The 21,960-nt window shown below is 39.2% G+C and overlaps 1 protein-coding gene across 1 annotated transcript; it reads right to left on the reverse strand.

The window, feature by feature from the left end:
- Nucleotides 1–579: 579 nt before the first annotated feature.
- On the reverse strand, nucleotides 580–19,084 carry CCL28 (C-C motif chemokine ligand 28). The gene is made up of 3 exons (XM_063454026.1): nucleotides 18,986–19,084; nucleotides 2,926–3,052; nucleotides 580–2,415 (listed from the first exon to the last, which is right to left on the reverse strand). Exons 1-3 carry the CDS (start codon nucleotides 19,050–19,052, stop codon nucleotides 2,244–2,246), a joined length of 366 nt encoding a protein of 121 aa, XP_063310096.1. The 5' UTR covers nucleotides 19,053–19,084; the 3' UTR covers nucleotides 580–2,243.
- Between the last annotated feature and the right edge of the window lie 2,876 nt (nucleotides 19,085–21,960).

Below are 21,960 nucleotides of genomic sequence, written 5' to 3' on the forward strand. Positions count from 1 at the left end.
TCCAGGGGGGGGGTTAATCAATTAAATCTATGCCTAGTTTTCTACAAATGTTGTTACAGAATCAAATAATGACCGACACAGGCCGTGAAATGGTTTTTGATACAAAAACTAAACCTTTTATTATTTTGATTAAAAACAATTTTAAATACACTAAACATTGTAAAAATGTATATAAAAATAAACAAGATATCAAACTTTTTAAATATATACATGCATAAAGAACAATTTTGAAGGAAAAAAAATCTAAACGTAAACAAATCACTATGGAAACCAATAGAACGGCACTGCAAATTGCTCCATGCACTAGCTCTTCACCCACACAATTGCATCTTATGCGCAGTCTCCATTGTGTTTCATATGCTAGATATGATGGCGTATCTATGATGGGGGATAAAAACTAAATTGGTTATTTAGCATTGTTGACTTGTTCAGAGAAATATGCACTATGGAAAGTAAAACATATTTAACATTGAGAGAGAGAGAGAAACTTAGTTGAGTTGCACACATGAAGACTATTTCCTGGTAATTATAGAAGTGCTCAGAGGTTTATTAAGGCCTTGTTTTTTAAGTTCTCTGTGAGGATGCATTATACCAGGGTCCAGCAACCTATGGCACGTGTGCCATGCATGTGGTCAATTTAGCTTTAAATGGCAAGCAAGGCTGCCAGATCCAAACAGGATGAGGATATCTTAGGATCTCACCTAGAGCTGGCCTATCAGTGGCCCCAGTGGGACTTCTTCAGATATCTGCTGGTTCAGCTGAATGTTTGGCCAAGCAGTGATTGCAGCAGTTGATGAGGTGCAGTCCTCAATTTAGTCATTGCAGCACGCGGAGGTAGTGATCACTTCCTCCCACTGCTTGTAAAGGGGATTCCGCACTGGATAAGAGCAGCCCTCAGCTGTTAATGTAGCCCCTGCACTTGACCTGTACCTGGCCAACCTGTTCTCCACTGGAACCCAAGGAAACCACCTACATAGCAAGACATACAGACACAGCCACAAAAGAAGAGTCCCCAGAAGGCAAATACTACAAACAGCACACACACAAACACACACAGCCACCATGAACAAAATACCACTGACAACACACATACTTGCACACATCACCACAAGCAGCCTCACACGCGCAGTACCCAAAGCACCCCCCCCCCCACACACACACACGCACAATACAATCTGACACCCTCACAATTCCACAAGCAGTCCTACATAGACAGCACACATTCACACACATGATACACAGCCCACATATATATGTAACACACACTACCACTAACTGCTCACACATATAACACCGCTCACATTTGCCCAAATAGAATCCTACAAAGCAACTGCAGCCCTGTCACATAACATAAGCAGAATAAGGCGACATACACACTTTAATTTAAATAAAATAGAACCAGCCAAGGGATTTTAAGACTTGTTTCTAAAAGGTTGCCTACCCTGTTCTATACAGTTTTCTGCCACGTGTCATTTTTCTTCCCATTGTTTTTGTCTTGTTACATTTACTTTTTCAAGTTTAACCACATTCTCATGTATGTCACATGTAGAAATCACAAATCAAGCAAAATTCTCGGCAACCACGTATTTCTTGCAAATTGTCTGCCCTTTTAATGCTTTAACTGAATCTGACTTATGCGATTATTTCACTTTATTAGTTTACTACCGGCATATCTTGTTTTAGTTGTAGTTGTTTCGGCTTGTGCGTACACAGCTTTTTCCTCTGACTTGCTCACATTCAACCTTATCTTTACTGACTCTTGAGAGGATTGAAAATCGATTCCAAAAAACAAGCTTTGAAAATTGTCAACCTTTTTTTTTTTTTTTTTATCTTGCTTGAATATCTGTGACAGTGTCTTAAAACCACCTGTTAGTGTCTTGTTTATACTTGTAGACAAAATTCTCTAAAATATGCATGTCATTTTTCACAATTTAATTGCAAAGCTTGCCCACTGAACATCATGGGAAATGTAATTTACAAAAACATTTTGCAGTCCGAAGGTGCGATATCACTGTCCAATTTTTTGCTCATAGATTCACAGGGATAAATGTATGTTTAAAATGCTATGCCTTAAAAATGCAGTTTATTCTAGTAAACCTTCGGTATATCCTCAATCCAGTTACCTGCCCCTACATTTCTTTGTAATAGCTAAAAAGGTTTTAAGCAAGTTGATTATGTCCACTTCATAAGTGGTGGCAAGAGTCAATCCTAATGTCAGTAGTCATTAGTGCCCGATGAGCCCTTTAAACTTTTAAAAACTTTGTTCTTTTTCGCTTTCTTTTTTTGTTTTTCTTATTTTTGCCACGGCATGTTGACTTCGTCTCGCATTGCACACTTTTCTTTTTCTTCTCGATCCATTTCAAGACTTGCTTATTTGTAGGATTAATGCATATGGTCCTGCGCTTTGTGCGCAACCTGTCCAAAAAAAAAAAACAGAACAAGGAAATATAGTAAAGGGGATTTCAAATAAATTACCTCTTAACGTTAAACAAGAAAACAATTGCTTTATGACGAGTACAAAGAACCTATTGTTCTGATTCCCAGATACAATATATATATATATATATTTAAATCACTATTTAGTAGCTACACCCCCAATAAAAAAAAACATGCCTGCATTTAATGCTTAGTATTTGGGATTTGTTTTGAGTTTTTCCTTTTTTTTAATTTAAATTTGTAATTTTTTATTTTATAAAGTGTTTATTTTTTTACATACAATACATACATGGTATTTATGCAAAAATAAAAAAGAAGAGGATGAAAATGTTTTTTATTTTTTAAATAATTGGATTTTGATAGCAAAGATGGTCTGTTATATTTTTATAGAATATAAATCTTTATATGATGACGGTGACTGATGGCATTCTACAGGAGAAATAATCTGTGGGGTTATTGAACTCTGTACAAAAAAAAAATCTTACTTACACTATAGCACGCACATCACATATTCCATTGGCAGCCTGGATTTTGTAGGTTTCTACTCTCTTTAAAACCTTTTTGGGAATGTGGTCTCGATATTCAGTGCAACACTGTATTTGGTAACTCATGAAAGCTACAAGACAAAGAAGAAAATACACGTTATCACAATTCTTATCATGAAAGAATACCATCTCTATATTTAAGAATAGCAAAGAATTCGAAATAGAAATTAGAATAGAAAATAGAATTACAAAGCAAAATGCTGAATATGAAAATAACCGTGGGCTCATTAAATGATATAGATACATTAGCTAAACTAGAACAGAATGATTTTAAGATTAAAAAGAATAATTACCACATTTGTACACTCGTTAAAAACAGTACACCCAACTTGGACTAATTTATGGATAACTCAACTCTGGTAGGTGACCTTGCCAATGGGTCACTGAAATTGGTTTCATAGCTCATGGGTAATGCTCTACCAACTCATGTATAGCTGTTTTCTCCGGGCGAAGCCCCTGTGTAGCAGAAGCTGCAATTGAATTCACTCAATTGAACGGAACCTAATTTAATTAGCATTTTTATTCCAAAATTGTGGCTTAGTGAAACAACAGCAATGATATCACCAGAAAAACATACATAATATGCATCACCACAGTGATATCTACTAAATATGGAAATAAAAGGGTTATTCCAACCACCATAACCACTTCACTGATTTGAAGTGGTCATGGTGGTAGGAGTCAGCATGAGATATTTTTAATTGTGTGATGTTGTAAAGTTGCACTCCCAGCACACATGACATTGGCATCCCAGACCTCTGTTCAGGGCTAACTAATGTCAATTCTGTGCACATCTTACCTCTGTTGTCAGTGTGCAGACATTATACTCTTCCCCTTGCAGGCAGAAAGCCCAGTGGGCGCTCCCTCAGTGCAACATTGGTTTAATAATAGTCACATTCTTTGCTGCCAGCAGCTACTGTGTTATTATTTGCCAAGCAGGAAATTATTAGATAAATAACAGCTTTTCATGTGCCTACTTTACAGCCATTAATAATAGGATAATAAACATGTCACAGCTTTGTAGGCTGATACTTTATTTCTAAAGAGATGATCAACCAGGGAACAAAGTCGGCAAACCTTCACTTTATCATTGTGCATTTTATAAACCTTCTGTACTCTTAAAGGGAAACTGGGACTACTCTGAAAATTACACAATAGACTAAAGCACTGAAAGTAATCAATGACGTTAAAAACTTAGCATTAACCTTTTCTTGGTTTGATGCTCCATTTTCTCTTAAAGGGACACTCCAGGCACCCAGACCACTTCTGCCCATTGGAGTGGTCTGGGTGCCAACTCCTACTACCCATAACCCTGCAACTGTAATTATTGCAGTTTTCATAAACTGCAATAATTACATTGCAGGGTTAACTCCTCCTCTACTAGAGGGCACTTCCTGCTTCATACCACAGGTTTTGCACGCTGTGTGAGGACCTCCAGCGTCACTCAATTTCCCCATAGGAAGACATTGAAAAGCATTTTCAATGCTTTGCTATGGAGAGCTCTAATGCATTATGTCTCCTCAGCTGGCGGGCGGGATCAGTCTCCCCCGCCGGCTGACGTGATGAAGGGGAGGAGCGGCGGCGACCTGAAACCACCGCCGAGGGACATCGGCTGGGGGTCTCAGGTAAGTCACTGAAGGGCTTTTCACCCCTTCAGCAACTGGGGATGGGTGGTGGAAGGGAGGGGGGACCTGCAGTGCCAGGAAAACGGGTTGTTTTCCTGCCACTGGAGAGTCCCTTTAAATGCATATGAAATATTTAGCAAATTATGCCACAATCCAGTTTAGTCAAGGCAAAGCCAGGGCAAACATTGCAAGTGAGCAGGAGACACAGAAACATTGTCTCATTTCCCCCTGCACTGTATGCTTTCTCTATGTTGACTGACAGGTGCAAAGGCCAGAGTTTATAACAATGATTGACAGGGAGCTAAGATGGAGACTTCCAGTTGCAGGATAAAGTGGTGTTGGATTTATTTTTCACATGTCACTTGTTTGCCCTTTTCTAGCCCTGTTAGATATAATCTGGATTATGGACATCTCCATTTTTACTATTGGCTGAGTGTTCATATACTGACCTATATGTTGTTGTGGATAAGATTTAAATGGACACTCCAGGCAGCCCTTTTTACTCAATATAATATACACACTACTATAGATAGTAACCGTAGTGAAAATGTATAAAAGTACTTAGCTCAATTATAATACAGCCTCCCAAGATCGTTACCCAGAGAAGACGACCTTTTCATAATAGATATATTACATAGTAATAGTGGAGATTTTTTGTCTATAGGAACTTCACAAAAACGTATTATAACTCCATTTAATATTGGAGACTCACAAAATTGATTAAAATGTATTATTTTTAAAATTCATCATTCTTAAATAACCTTTACGGCATCGATCACACATTAATAAATCAATGGATATTGATATATATATCATATAGTCCAGTTGTGTATGTTACACTCTATATATGTGTTTTTCCTGACAGGTCCATATATATCAAAAAATATGTATTTTTTGCTTACCTTTCACTTTAAGAAATATTGTGTGTCATTGTTTGAACTCAGCAGCTAATAGTGATTGACTATACATGTATAGTTTTTTCTAATTACACAAAAAATATGCAGCAGACAAGGTTACTAACATCATTTTTCTTTTTAGCAGATAGAATATATTGTTTTTTTCTGATTGTATATTATGCTGAATTATAACGAAGGTGGAACGCATATGAACCGCAGGTGGAACGCAAATGGAACGCGGAAGTGTGGTTCAACCCTTACTTCCGGTTCCGGTTATTCGAACGCGCCAGAATTTGATTACAGCAATACGAGGAGGATGAAAAACAGCTGATCAGCTCCTCCTCAAGCAACGGACACTGGACACCACCCACGGAACCACCAATGGACACAGGGAGTAGCCCTATTTAAAGAGGACTCGGGGATGGGGGGAATAGGATGTATTTTTCACATGCTGTAATTGCATATTGATTTTATTTTATTTTGTATACGGTCCCTGATGAAGTTCTTTGCAGAACGAAACGCGTAGGACCATACCGTTCTTTCTTTTATTTATATTTTATATTGATGGTGATTATTCACTTTTAATCAATAAAAAACATATTTTCTACCATTACCCGTTTGGAGTCCTGAGCATCATTGAAGAAGCTAGTAAAGAAGCCAAGGGATTATCAACCCCCCATTTCAACCAGGGGGGCACCCTATAAGCGATATATTCTACTTAATCCTGTGAGTGCATTTGTATTCAGCGCATAAAAAACGTGTTAACTGTGCTTCACTATTGTTGTATACTTTTATGTTCCTTTTAGATTAACTTCCAGCCGTATCCCGAAGTTCTGTGTTGTGTTTGGTTAGCCCTTTTTACTCACCTCATTCCAGCGCCGGGAGCCTCGTGAAGCCATGCCCCCTATTTCGTCAAAATTACGAAATAGGCGGGTGCGAGCAGGGAGCAATCAGACGCTTCCATTCGTCCGTTGTGCAAATGCACGGCTTCGCCAAACATGCGCACATACTTCATAGGGCGACATTCATGACTGACAGCTCAGCTCGCGGGACAGGCAGGAGAGAGAAAGCGAGAACACAGTGCCTTCTGTCTCCTGCACACGTCAGACGTATTTTAATACTTCTGACATGTACATGACCTTTTTAGGGCCCTACATGATAGGAAGTCCCTCTGGTGGCCGTCTACATGACAGGAAGTCCCTCTGGATTGCCTGCAGGGAGCTATAGATCTCACCTGAACAACTACATTAAGCTGTAGTTGTTCAGGTGACTATAGTGTCCCTTTAAGTGGCTGTTGCCAACGTTAGCGAATAATGTCTGTATCCAAAAAAATCCATCTTCACCCATGGAGGGCTCCACGCAGACTGAGCTCTGAAGGGCGGGGCAAGGCTTAGAAAGCCTTGCCCCGCCCTGCAATTAGGCTCAGAGCACTCTGATTGGTGGGTTTAAGCCATCCAATCAGAGTGCTCTGACAGGTAAATGAAGAGACTGACAGGTAAGTCTCTACATTTACCTGTCACAGCACTCTGATTGGTTGGTTTGAAATCCACCAATCAGAGTGCTCTGTGTCATTTTACACAGCGTGGGAAAGTTCTTTGGAATTTTCCCACGCTGTGTAATTTGACTCATAACTCTCTGATTGGTGAATTAAGTAACCAATCAGAGAGTTATGAGTCAAATTACACAGCGTGGGAAAATTCCAAAGAACTTTCCCACGCTGTGTAAAATGACACAGAGCACTCTGATTGGTGAATTTCAAACCAACCAATCAGAGTGCTGTGACAGGTAAATGTAGAGACTTACCTGTCAGTCTCTTCATTTACCTGCCACAGGCTGCTCACTGTTTAATAGACACGGTATAGCGAGTAGGGGCATCATTTACTAATACTAAGTAATCTTTACTTAGCATTAGTAAATTTGTCTGAAAGACCAATTTAGGCCTTTCAGCCTTTTAGTAGATAGCTCCCTAATACCGTGGGAATTAGGGAGTTATCTACTTATTCATTCCTGTCATTACATTGACTGGCCAAGTAACTTACATTTTATATGAATGCGTGTTACTTGATTGTTGTAAGTGTTGCAAATGCTTACAGCTGAATCCTGGCTATGTTTGTATACTTTTTATTTACAATTATTTACAATGTAACATTCTTCTTCTTTCACTGGGTAAGTTTATTAGTACTTAGGCAATACTGTGCTTCGGAACTTCGGAACTTAGGCACTTCGGAACTTCGGAAGTACCCGAATGTCCGAATTGTCTGAAATTTGTCCGAATACATATTTGGACCGAAACGAATTGCACGTCTACTTTTCAGTCTTGTCACTAAACTATAAGTCTATACGTCTTTAAAACGTATCTCTACCTTGTGGAAACAGACAAAATCAATTTAACAACCGCAATATCCCTGATACATCCAATAGAGAGTTATATTCTGCTCTCACACACAGGGTTGATCAGCTCTCTCTATTAACACATAATATTTATAAAATGGGACCCCATTATTACAAGTAAATGGCCTGATAAGTGGCTCCTACCCCATCTTTTAACTCAAGTGCAGCTGGGTGAAGGCTTATTATAATTTGGCCCTGAATATACCCAGTATCTTGGACCCATATAGGTAACCCTCACATGGGGCTAACCCATAAGGACTAACCCCCAAAATACATGTTTATTACTTATATGGTAAACCCCTATGGGATTAACCTGTAATCATTTAGTAAAGGCATATATAATAGCAACATTATTCTGAGGATATAAAAAATGCATATATGGAGCAAGAAATAAACGACAAACCTGCCTAAATTCATTGGAATATCTGCCAGCTGACTTGCGACGACCCATTGCCTATCCTGAAGTCCTCAGATCTGATAGATGTGCACCCCAGCGGGGAGATCGTGTGGCCGGGGCCTGCGGCCTGCTGAAGCGGGGAGCGGGGCGGGCGGCCGCCGTCCCGCTCGGCCGCTGAGTGTCTGGTGCGGATCCCGGACGGATGGTCTCACCGGCTTCGTCACCCCCCCCTATGGACCGGAGGGGGTTATCCCGGTCCCTGATGGCCTTGCACGACCACCCTCATGGCCTCAGGCAGCACAACAAGGCTCCTCCACCTCAAGTGAAGTCCCTAACAAGATGGCGGCGGGGCCTACGTCGCCCCCGCCATCCGCAACACACGGTGGAGACAGTAACACTGCGGTGGAGTGTATACTCACCCGAATAGAGAACAGCTTCCAACGCTTCTGGGCATCACTGGAACAGCGCATGACCTCGAAACCGGTCCAAGCAGAGACGGAGTGGACAGGAGAGGGGCTGGGGACGGAGCGACTGCCCCCGGGTACTCCTACATACCTGCCCAGGCTGAGGGCCCAAGGGAGAAAGCCCTTAAAGCATCGCCCACCTCGCAGGAAGACCGCCCGCCGCTGGCGGCGGATGACCAACCGGGTCTCCCACTGCACCCGATATGGGAAAGCCTCGGACTCTCGTAGCCACCGAGCCTGTGGTTTAATGATGCAGCCCTCTCTAAAGGCCTGGGGCCAGAGGAAGACCCCGATCCGTATGCAGCGCTCTGCCACCTCCCGTGGCCTGGAGGATCCTGCAGCCACTCTGCCGAGAATGGGCATCGGATGACATGGACTGGTCTCCCAGCCGTGGGATTACACAGAGCTGGCATCACTGTCATGTACATCATACCTGCGGCAGCTTACCTTTGACTCTCATGACTCTGCTCTGTGTCATGCTTATTTTTGGTGCAGGAGTTTGCTTGAATTCCTTAAGGTTACACACTACTCTTTTACAAGTTATGTAAAACTAAAAGCTAGTGAATACACTGATTTCAACCCATTACACTATACTACTGCTAAATATGCAGGTCTATAATGACCACAAATAATTTTAAAGCACTCAGTTTTTTTTTCAATCTTATAGAATTATACTGCTTAAGTATTCAGTTAAAGTCCTGAATTACAGTCAGACCTGACTAGATGGCAACCACCTCTCCTAGTAATGTGACCTTAGTCACTCAGAAGCGTTGTCTAACCTGCTGTGACATTGTGCAGCCTTGTATGTAATGGGGTGTCTAGTCCACAGCTGTTGGCCATTGGGTGCTCTCACCTGTTTGTTTGTTCTTACTCTAACAATACAGTTTGCTAAGCGAGTTAAAATAATGTGTATAACAATCTATAAATATAGATAATCATCTTGATATTATTATAGTTTAGGAATAAGCGCAGAAAATCTACTGAACTAAGCTGGAAACATATACTACTTAGATTCTTATCGAAATGTTTAAACGTGTTTTCCTTAAATGTCAAAAATGTGCAGGTAACTCTCAATACGCCATTGTTTAAAAATCTATGCTACAATATGACAATCACTCGCCTGATACTGCTAAAAACATATGTTATTAAGCCATGTTTAACACACTGAATGTCCATCATCTTGACCTTTTTACTTTACTATGCACTCTCTCAGTTAAGCTTGTTTATAAAATACAAAATGAGGCCGTTAATCTGCGGAGATATTGCAATTTACCATGATATGTACAACCTGTATGACCCTTGCATGTCTCCCTCTCTTTATTCTGTACCACCATAATAACATGCCTCAATAAAATAAAGATTGACAAAAAAAAAAATGCATATATGATGAAAACTGCAGCCAGTAGAAGGTGGACACTGTGTTTAAAAGTTGTTGTTTTGGTATTCATATACACTCCGTTTCTCAACCACCACAGTATAGCTTAAGTGTAGTTTGTGGTTAAAATGTATTGTTTAAATGTACAGTAGATCTGGGCTTGAAAGGACTGAGTTGCTCTGAATAAAATCCCATAGTCATAATTATAGGTCAGCTCCGAAAATGTATTGAATTGTCCTAGCCAATCTTTGCCGCTAAAGTCTAAAGGAGACCTTATTGCATGATACCAAACAAATTAAAGATAAAACGTATTTGCAGCTGCTATCATTATCTGAGTTCATACAAAACTCAGAATCACTGATTATGTTACATACAGAGACGTTAACACTATAATGTCATACCAAATATTAGAATTAAGGTGGTAAATTCCTACACTTTTTACACTGAGAAATCCTTTGATGTTACACTGTAACTAGGAACCCTGTGTTTCAGAATGTCTAGGATTACATCCTTGAGTTATTGTTTTTACAGCAATATTACACAATATTATATTTTCAGTTTGTAATTTAAATGGATGGTCTGGAAACACGTACAAAGAGGTCCAACATCACAAAGAGGTCCTCTGTGGATCTATCCCTGGACAAGTATGCTAACAATGGCAGATTTGCAAAAACAGCTGTAACAAATGAAGTTTATTTTTCCTTCTGATCATGTTTGGTAACAAAGTTGAAAATAGAATCTGCTAATGAAAAAATCCTTAGTAGTATATAACCGAGACACAAACTATTTCTGATTAAGTTTAAACATAAAACCAGTTTACTGGAATAATACTTAAATAGAACCCCCACCTGAAATAGTAAAAGAGGAAACACAATGACACAGACTAATTAATTAGCTAATTATCTATATGCGAAGGCTAGCAAAGTATTATGGAAGTGGTCATTTCAAAACAGCAAAGGATCTATCATTGGTCATTTCGAAACTATGTCTATACCATTACACCGTTTGAGAACAGTTTCACATTTTAACTGTGGTTCACTGTGCACCACTCCATGCCTCCACAACTTCCAGGGGTGCAGGGCTTAGCTCATTGACTGAAAGCAATCAGATGGTGATCAATAAAAATATGTACAAAGGATCAGCGCTAATATCCTAGACCACACAGAGATAAATATAAGGCAGCACACCTGAAAAATAGGGCTCCCTCCCAGGCCCTATAGAGTAGACAAAGCAAAAAAAAAGTGGAGGGGGAGGAAGCGCCACAGGTGAAAAAAAAACTGATTATAAACTATACAAGTATATATACAAGACACTACATAAGAGAGAATACATATACAGTTGCAAGAAAAAGTATGTGAACCCTTTGGAATGATATGGATTTCTGCACAAATTGGTCATAAAATGTGATCTGATCATCATCTAAGTCACAACAATAGACAATCACAGTCTGCTTAAACTAATAACACACAAAGAATAAAATGTGGCCATGTTTTTATTGAACACACCATGTAAACATTCACAGTGCAGGTGGAAAATGTATGTGAACCCCTAGACTAATGACATCTTCAAGAGCTAATTGGAGTGAGATGTCAGCCAACTGGAGTCCAATCAATGAGATGAGATTGGAGCTGTTGGTTACAGCTGCCCTATAAAAAACACACACCAGTTCTGGGTTTGCTTTTCACAAGAAGCATTGCCTGATGTGAATGATGCCTCGCTCAAAAGAGCTCTCAGAAGACCTACGATTAAGAATTGTTGACTTGCATAAAGCTGGAAAGGGTTATAAAAGTATCTCCAAAAGCCTTGCTGTTCATCAGTCCACGGTAAGACAAATTGTCTATAAATGGAGAAAGTTCAGCACTGCTGCTACTCTCCCTAGGAGTGGCCGTCCTGTAAAGATGACTGCAAGAGCACAGTGCAGACTGCTCAATGAGGTGAAGAAGAATCCTAGAGTGTCAGCTAAAGACTTACAAAAGTCACTGGCAAATGCTAACATCCCTGTTAGCGAATCTACAATACGTAAAACACTAAACATGAATGGATTTCATGGGAGGATACCACAGAAGAAGCCACTGCTGTCCAAACAAAACATTGCTGCACGTTTACAGTTTGCACAAGAGCACCTAGATGTTCCACAGCAGTACTGGCAAAATATTCTGTGGACAGATGAAACCAAAGTTGAGTTGTTTGGAAGAAACACACAACACTATGTGTGGCGAAAAAGAGGCACAGCACACCAACATCAAAACCTCATCACAACTGTGAAGTATGGTGGTGGGGGCATCATGGTTTGGGGCTGCTTTGTTGCGTCAGGGCCTGGACGGATTGCTATCATCGAAGGAAAAATGAATTCCCAAGTTTATCAAGACATTTTGCAGGAGAACTTAAGGCCATCTGCCTACCAGCTGAAGCTCAACAGAAGATGGGTGTTGCAACAGGACAATGACCCAAAGCATAGAAGTAAATCAAGAACAGAATGGCATAAACAGAAGAAAATACGCCTTCTGAAGTGGCCCAGTCAGAGTCCTGACCTCAACCCGATTGAGATGCTGTGGCATGACCTCAAGAAAGCGATTCACACCAGACATCACAAGAATATTGCTGAACTGAAAGAGTTCTGTAAAGAGGAATGGTCAAGAATTACTCCTGACCGTTGTGCACGTCTGATCTGCAACTACAGGAAACATTTGGTTGAAGTTATTGCTCTCAAAAGAGGTTCAATCAGTTATTAAATCCAAGGGTTCACATACTTTTTCCACCTGCACTGTGAATGTTTACATGGTGTGTTCAATAAAAACATGGCAACATTTCATTCTTTGTGTGTTATTAGTTTAAGCAGACTGTGATTGTCTATTGTTGTGACTTAGATGATGATCAGATCACATTTTGACCAATGACCAATTTGTGCAGAAATCCATATCATTCCAAAGGGTTCACATACTTTTTCTTGCAACTGTATAAAGAAAAAATAGTTTGAAATATAGATAATGAATAATAATCAAGAGTCCAAAAAGTAAGTCCAAAAGAGATTATGTTTGATAAATACAGCAAAAAGTTCAAATAAAACCTTGTATAAGAAGCCAATCACAATCTTGTCAGGGGAAGTATTCCTCAGTACGAGATCCGTATGAAAAAAAATAAAAGGACAGCAAATAATGGTGCAGTATATCCCAACAGGTACTAAGTACTATTTTGTAAGAGATCTATATCGTCCTACTCACGTTTTCCAGAGCTATAAGACTAGCTCTTTTGTGGATGGCATATAGTGGTACAATCCCCACTTATGGGATATGTGAAGTTTTCTAGTAGATGGATATTGTTGGTATAAGGACCATATGAAATATAAAAGAAACAATAATAGTGCTTAATGTATAAGGTGAAATAATAAAATACCAAGTGGTTACTCACATTTTATTGAGCATGCAGACTGCTCAATGGATAAAGCTTGAGTGGTATAATCCCCACCAAGGATTATTTGGAGTAAAATTCTCACTGGAACAATAAAAACTCTGGTGCCAGGTAAAAATAAAGGTAAAAATAATTAAAAGAGTAAAATGGCTGACTCACAAGTTGAAAGTGGCCAAAATACATTTATTAAAATACCGCTTTTTATTGCTGTATTTTATAGAAGGTATTTTGGCCACTTTCAACTTGTGAGTCAGCCATTTTACTCTTTTATTTATTTTTACCTGGCACCAGAGTTTTTATCCAAGCTTTATCCATTGAGCAGTCTCCCTGCTCAATAAAATGTGTGTAACCACTTGGTATTTTATTAATTCACCTTTCGCTTTTATACAATAAGCACTATTATTATTTATTTTATATTTCACATGGTCTTTATACCAACAAGATATACATCTACTAAAAAACTTCACATAACTTATAAATGGGGATTGTACCACTGAATGCCATCCACACTAGAGCTTGTCTTATAGCTCTGGAAAAGGTGAGTAGGACCATATAGACCTTTCTACAAAATAGTACTTTTTTTAAAAATCTTATCTGTATTCTCTCTTATGTAGTGTCTTGTATATATGCGTGTTAGTTTATAATCAGTTTTTTTTAGATGGTGATCAATGAGGTTGTCCCGACACTGCGGGTCATGGAGGCAGGAAGCTGAACCCAAGGTAAGAAGTCATGCCAGTCTAAAATGGTAAAAATTGAAAATGAATCCAGGCACTCCAAATGAATTCCAAGAGAAAGGCAATTTATTGGAACCAGCAGCTACAAAGCGACGTCTCAACCCCCAAGGGTCTTTATCAAGCTTGATAAGCTTGATAAAGACCCTTAGGGGTTGAAACGTCGCTTTGTAGCTGCTGGTTCCAATAAATTGCCTTTCTCTTGGAATTCATTTGGAGTGCCTGGATTCATTTTCTATTTTTACTATTATATTTGGTCCATTTGGGTACTGGGACATATCCAGTTTAGCACCCTGGATTCCTTGGCAAGGGGTAGAGTGCACTTCCATCAATTTTCTACATTTATCTTTAGTCTAAAATGGTGTGACTGCTTCCGAAATTTAGGCCACAATAGTCACTAGTCAGACTATGACGACTCGACTTGTATTTTTGACAAAATTTAGCATTTCTCTGTTTAGTAAATAACTTCAACATATTTGTTGCAAATATGTTTAGCTATGAAACCGTGAATAAAGGTGAACTGAATATGTAATTGCAAATGTTACAATGTAGTTGCTGTGATTAAAACCAATTATACAATCCACCTTTTTCCAAAGCAGCTTGATGTCCTAAATTTTGAAATTCAGTTTTTCAATTCACCACAATTCACTTTCTAGTGAAAAAAACCCCTTTGTTTCTAGGTTTGCTATAGAGTTCAAGTCGTTTATCTCTGTATTGTGTATAGAATCTGGTTTACTTAGCATTCAATGTTTATGGCAGGTTATGTTCCTGGAGTAAAGTACTCTTCATATTTGCATTTTTTATCTTCAGAGCTAATGATAAATATATTGCATTTATTTTTCACTCCTCTGAATAAGTATACAGAAGAAAAAAATAATCTCCATCACTCAGGCTGGAATCAACCTATTCTTTTTTTGCATTATATGTAAATATATATGTATCAGACCTCCCAAGCATTTTAGTGGAACAGTCCTGATTTTCAGGATTTCTCCCACTGTTCTGACTTTGTTCCCTGGTGTCCCACTTTTGTGTCGGTGTACGAGGTGCCACAATTAGTGAAGATACCTGGAAGGTGGAAGCTAGCCCCATAAGATGCATTGGCACTTTTGATGCCGGCTGGGATTCTGTAAAAAATATCTTACACAAATTTTGGCCCATGCTTAGCTCGGATAAACACCTCAAAAATGTACTTACGCCATCACCTTCTATCACGGCACGTAGAGGTAGAAATTTGAGGGATCTTTTATCACCAAGCCACTTTTCAAATGCCACCTCAATTGGTTATTTTAAGAAATATCTACCAATGGATACTTTTAAGTGTGGACATTGTAGTGAGTGTTCCTTTCATTAATAGACAATCAACGATATTCTCCAAGAGCAGTAATACGGAAACTTTTCAATCTCGTTTTTTCTTTATTTGTCGCTAAATAGGTGTGGTGTATTTGCTCACATGTTCTTGCGGACTAAAATATGTGGGCAAAACTTTCCACCCCTTTAAGTGTAGGATACGCGAACATTCTTACCATTTAGCATACCTCTCACTATTCCTTTTACGTTTTAGTTTTTGCTTCTGGAAGATCACACTAGGCTCTGTCGTAACCAGTGCTGTATATACTTCCATGAGGGCTTAAACACATAAAGGGGGAGATTGCTACCTCTTCAGTTAGTTCTCGTACTGCCAATCCATACCCGTTTGGAACTAGTGTGGTATGCTTATTATTGACTATCTATTATTAAGCATGTCACTCAGGGCTGTTCCCCCTCCTATTAGCCTACACTGTTTAATGTGTCCTAGTACTTTTTAGAGTTGCTTATAAAGTTATTTTGTTATTTATTATTATTTTCTCCTTTAGGATCTTAGTGAAGTGGATTGGAAATGTAACCTTGTGGTCACTTTGTATTCAAGTGACACCTTTGGTTCTCTACTATTTATTGTACGAGGTGCCACATTTGTTTAATCTGGAGGTAAATTACAATGGTAAAGGGTACTTGTAAATTATTAGACTTGGAAATTTGTCTCGGTCTGAACTGCAAGTCACCCGAATTTGGGCCGCTCGGGTGATCAGTTGAATTCCTGAACTCCAAGAGAAAATGTCTCCTCAATCATGAACTAAATGAGCTATGCACATGTTTGTTTTCGTTTGTGATTCTGAATTTAGCACGTGGCACCAAAAAAATTAGATGGTTGATGCCCGAAAATGATGATTGATCGCTTAGTGAACAATCATATTAGTTGACAATGTTCGTTTTATTCACAGATCAAGTGAGAAGTAACCAATATAGAGAAAAAAGGAGAAGGAATAAAAAAAAATTACATTCCTTAAATCTAGATCTATTTTTTTGTACTGCTCCTCTATTCTCCAGTCAACGTAATGCAAAATATATACCGTACATAATATTACACTATGTATATATTTTGGCACATTTTCATGGCCTTTTGGTTTATCTGATTCATATCTCAATTAATTTTTATTTTGGGAACCGGAATTCTGTCGAGTTGAACTGACATATGCACTGTGCACAAGTCTAGAAATTATATTTAAATGAAAATAGCATGCCTGGGCTATGTTGCACAAATGGCTAATGGAAATGGCAGCTATTTACTGTGAGTATATTAGGGGGAGTAAAAAAGAGATTCTGTCTATAACAAATACATTTCATTAAAGGAACACTATAGTCACCTAAATTACTCTAGCTAAATAAAGCAATTTTAGTGTATAGATCATTCCCCTGCAATTTCACTGCTCAATTCACTGTCATTTATGAGTTAAATCACTTTGTTTCTGTTTATGCAGCCCTAGCCACACCTACCCTGGCTATGATTGACAGAGCCTGCATGAAAAAAAAACTGGTTTCACTTTCAAACAGATGTAATTTACCTTAAATAATTGTATCTCAATCTCTAAATTGAACTTTAATCGCATACAGGAGGCTCTGGCAGGGTCTAGCAAGCTATTAACATTGCAGGGGATAAAAAAATCTTAATTAAACAGAACTTGCAATAAAGAAAGCCTAAATAGGGCTCTCTTTACAGGAAGTGTTTATGGAAGGCTGTGCAAGTCACATGCAGGGAGGTGTGACTAGGGTTCATAAACAAAGGGATTTAACTCCTAAATGGCAGAGGATTGAGCCGTGAGGCTGCAGGGGCATGTTCTATACACCAAAACTGCTTCATTAAGCTAAAGTTGTTCAGGTGTCTATAGTGTCCCTTTAAATGTGCTGTTAAAAACTTGAATGCAGGAATTCCCTAGCCCTTGACTATAATCTCAACAACTTTATGCTCCCTAATTCTAAACATTTTCTAAATCTAAGCCACCATGCTAACCCCAAGTCCCCCTAAACTTACATCATGAGATACACTGCTGTACCCTGTATTATTATAACATGACGTACAATGGTGCATCTGGCACTGTAATGTTCATTTCAATATGTTAATATATTAGCATCCCTTTAACCCCTTAAGGACCAAACTTCTGGAAAAAAGGGAATCATAACATGTCACACATTAAATCACTGTGACTGTGATTTGTAACTTTACTTTTTTAAGCTGAGATTTTTTAAGTGAATTAGCACAGACTTGGGTAGTTATTAACATTAAATAAATATTGATATATTTGCAAGCAATTTTGGTAGGCAATGTTTTAAAAAAATAATTTAAGAGAAATGCAAAACAGTTTAACCGGTCTCTGCTATAGACAATCCCATTAGCTGTTAAACTTCAAGTTAATCCCAAAAATTACATTTAAAGGGACACTATAGTCACCAGAACAACTACAGCTTAATGTAGTTGTTCTGGTGAGTATAATAGCTCCCTTCAGGCATTTTCATGTAAACACTAACTTTTCAGAGAAATGCATCTCTATGAGGAGGTCCTGATTTGCCAAAATGGCATTTTGCCCTGCCCTGTGCCGATTTTAGCCTAAAAATCAGCCATTTCAATGATGCCACAAAGGGGGCAGAGCCAGCGTCGGCGGACCCGTGCATCGCTGGAAATAAGGTGAGTTTTATACCTTTATAGGAGGGCTAAGGTGGGGCAAGCCACCCAAATAAATGGTGGGTTTAGCACTATAGGGTCAGGAATACATGTTTGTGTTCCTGATCCTATAGTGATCCTTTAACATTCTTTCTGCTAGGAAGACAGAATCCTTAACCGGCACATGCTCTCTGCAAAGCGACAAGTATTTTAACTGAGACTTTTAACCTCTTATCCAGAGAAAGAACAAGACCTTAGGCAGGACACTAATTCTCCCCCCCCTCTCCCCCCCTTCATTATCCACAAAGGGATGGTTAAAGGGACCCAGCAAATTTATGGTTTTTGACTTCGTGTCTAACCCCTGAGCCCTAGACGTTTGCCTAGGTTTACTTAATGGTTAATCCTGCTCTGATCTTATCTGCTAAAGATAAAGACATCTCACTGGAATCTGTAACCCCTTATCTGCCCAACAGCACCACAAATGAGCCCACAAATGCCTCAAGAATGTAATACCATAAAATACCATTGTCAGTTCTCTGTCTCAAAGCATCAGCTTTAGTAACGGGAAAATCTAAATATTGCAATAAGGTTAATACATGGTGCAGAATTTCCTCCCCTGATGCATTGAGCTGTTAGTAGAAAATGCACTGGGAAAAGTAAATCCCAAATGCAACATTTTCTATATATTGTATCTCAAAAACATATTCTATTAATATACTTTTTGCTGATATTGTCAGGTCCTACCTTCAGAAAGTTGCAGGTAACAGATGAATGCAAAATGAATCAGGAAATACATTGTTGTTGGTTGCATGTCTGCAGCAAGACAAGAAAGGGCAATGTGCTTCCCTTGCATGAAGCCAGGTGTTATATAGAGCACGTACAAACTCCACACGCCTCCTCATACATTAATACGCAACATTTCCTTGTATAAGAAAACAAGGTGTTTTTTTGTTTATTTGTTTTTGCCTATTATCAGTGGGAATGTGATCTAAATACTGAAGCTGTAAAACTTGGATTTCAACCTGGTAATTTAGCCTAAGGCTTGATAATGAGTCACTTCAAGTAGTGAGTGGAATTTCCTATGTTAAACGTACCTGGGTATTAAACAATATAAGTTGTGTAGCTCCTTACCTGTGACTTTTTGGAAGGGGGATTCCAAGCACCACAGCTAACGCTACTTAAAATATTATTGTCCAATGTGGTCCCCTGTCCCTGACATTTCTCATATGTGTAATTAAATGATTACATGAAAGCACTGAAGTATTCATGGTGCCTGGAGTTTGTATGTGCACCGTTTCGTGTTTAAAAGCTGCACATAAGGAGTTTATGTGCCTTTACTGCCGCAGTTGGTGTCTTTAGCCTTGCAGGAAGAGTTCTGGGCTGGCTATTTTCAGCTTAGAGGGGTCAGCAGACATTCTCAGCCTATGAATGTGACTGGATCAGCTTCTGCAGCTCTGCAGAAGGTGGAAGAGCATTAACCAAGAACAAAGAAGAGGGCAAACTGTTTGTCATATGTATATTGTCTCTATAATTGCTAATGTGCTGCTATGCCTTTAAGAGACACCGACGGACATAACTCATCATGTTAAACGTGTGCTTCGTCAGTGCTTGCTCTCTCTGTTAATAAGTTAGATTGCATGCTACATGTTTAACACTATTCCTCTTCATAGGACAAGCATTTCTATATGTTTTTACACTTTTATGTCCAACTACCCTAAGTGTGTCAATAAATTCCTTTATTCATTACCCCTTGTATCCTGGAGTAATTGAAGTATTAAGGAGGAAGGACCGCAGAAGGGAATAAACTTGGAGTCTGAGTGGATTAACGTTGGGCTGATATGCTGTTAGTCTGAGCCAGCTTTTTAAGTGGCTCATGACCATGTGAGTTTTCCCAATAGTAGCATTGTATTTATTGTATCGCTACGTTATTACCCTATGTACTTTTTATTTGTGTTTTTAGGTCAACAAGAAAGTTATATGCTATCATAAAAGGGTAAAGTTCTACATAGAGTGCTCTCACCATCCACCCTTTTTTGCAATTTCTAGGGCCCTATCTACAATTTCTGAATCTTCTTCTTCGTAAGGTCGAAAACCATTTTGCTACTTTTTTTATGGTATTTGACTCGGACAGTTAATGGATTTCGGCTTTGGATTACCCTCTAGTTACTGGTAAACTGGGTACCAACGTGGATTGTTTAAAGGACGCTGGCATTGGATTACCCCTCTATCTACTGATAAACCTGATGTCAACTCGGACTGTTTGAAGGACTTCAACCTAGGATTGTCCCCTCAAAAATGTGATCTCCCAGTGATGATTCGGATTGTTTTAAGGGGTTCAGCGAATTGGATTTGAGGCTTCGGACTGTTTAACTGGCAACCGGCTTTGGATTTTAAGGACATTGTTTATATCTCCTCTTTCTCCTTTGATTAACAAGAGGAATATCTTCCTATTTGAGAAAAACAAATTCTACAATACTTACCTTGTTTACTAAACGCTCAATGTTCCTTCACAGGAGAGTACCTAAAAATAATCATACTGTCATTTATAAAGGTTTTAGGTGTTAAACTGAAAACAAAATATTTGTACTCACCTGAATTGTTCGTGAATATTCCCCTATTTTCTTCAACATGAAAATAAAAGTGTGAAAACGTTTACTCTTCTAATTCCTTATTATCAGGACAGATATAAACACAACACTGTTGCTAAACAGTTTGGCCCATTATAGCGAAACAGCATACTGTAGGGTTTTGATAATTGCAGGCCTCCCAACCATCTCAATTTTGGCAAGACAGTCCCGATTTTTGGGTCATGTTATGCCATCCTGACTTAGTTCCCTAGTGTCCAGGACACTGCAGAGAGCACTGAAACAGTTGTCCCCGCAGGGCCTGCTCTCATGGGCTGGCCTTAGATGATTGTCAGGCAGCCTGGTGTGCATTCAAAGGTTTGCCCCCTGCATCGCTGATCTTGTCGTTTAAACCCCCACCCCTCTCTCTGCATCCCTCTTCATCTCCCTTCTCTGGGCGCTGGAGTGATGCTTGGAGTAACCCAGGAGTAACCCTTGGACCCTGGAATAACCCTGCCTCTCAGCTAGCCCATTTTCAGCCTGACTTAGATCCCTGGTGTCCTCCTTTTGGGGGCATCAGGGAACTGTTCTCAAAAAGCATAAAGTAGGTTCTCCAAAGTTCAGAAATGGCAGTTTATTGAAACCCAATGTAACACAATGTTTCGACCTACACGGTCTTTGTCAAGCTATCGTCAAATACACATACCACAAATCATTTATAGGTACATAAATCCATACAATAAAACAATACTTTTTATTTTAATTAGCTCATGTGGAATCAAAAGCCAGTGACAGCTGTGTTAGAGACCTCAAGCATAGCGTGAGTGCATCATAAGATGTGCTTGTGCTGAGTTCAAGGCACCAGAGCTGCCATTAAAGTGTTTGGATTACTTCAACAGCTTAAAGCCTGTGTGTGTGTGTCTAGTGGGTGCAGAGAGTGCCTGTGAGTAAAGTGTATGTAGTGTGTGTATAGTGTATGCAGTGTGTGTTTTGGATGCATTGTGTGTGTAGTGGAAGGAGTATGTGTACGTAGTGGATGCAGTGTGTGTGTGTGTAGAGGTCAAGGTGTGTGTAGTGAATATAGTGTGTGTGCAGTGGATGCAGTGTTTCTGTAGTGAATGCAGTATGTTTGTGTACTGGATATACTGTGTGTGT

Source organism: Pelobates fuscus, chromosome 5 (genome assembly GCF_036172605.1).
Source record: "Pelobates fuscus isolate aPelFus1 chromosome 5, aPelFus1.pri, whole genome shotgun sequence".
Classification (NCBI taxonomy): Eukaryota; Metazoa; Chordata; class Amphibia; order Anura; family Pelobatidae; genus Pelobates; species Pelobates fuscus.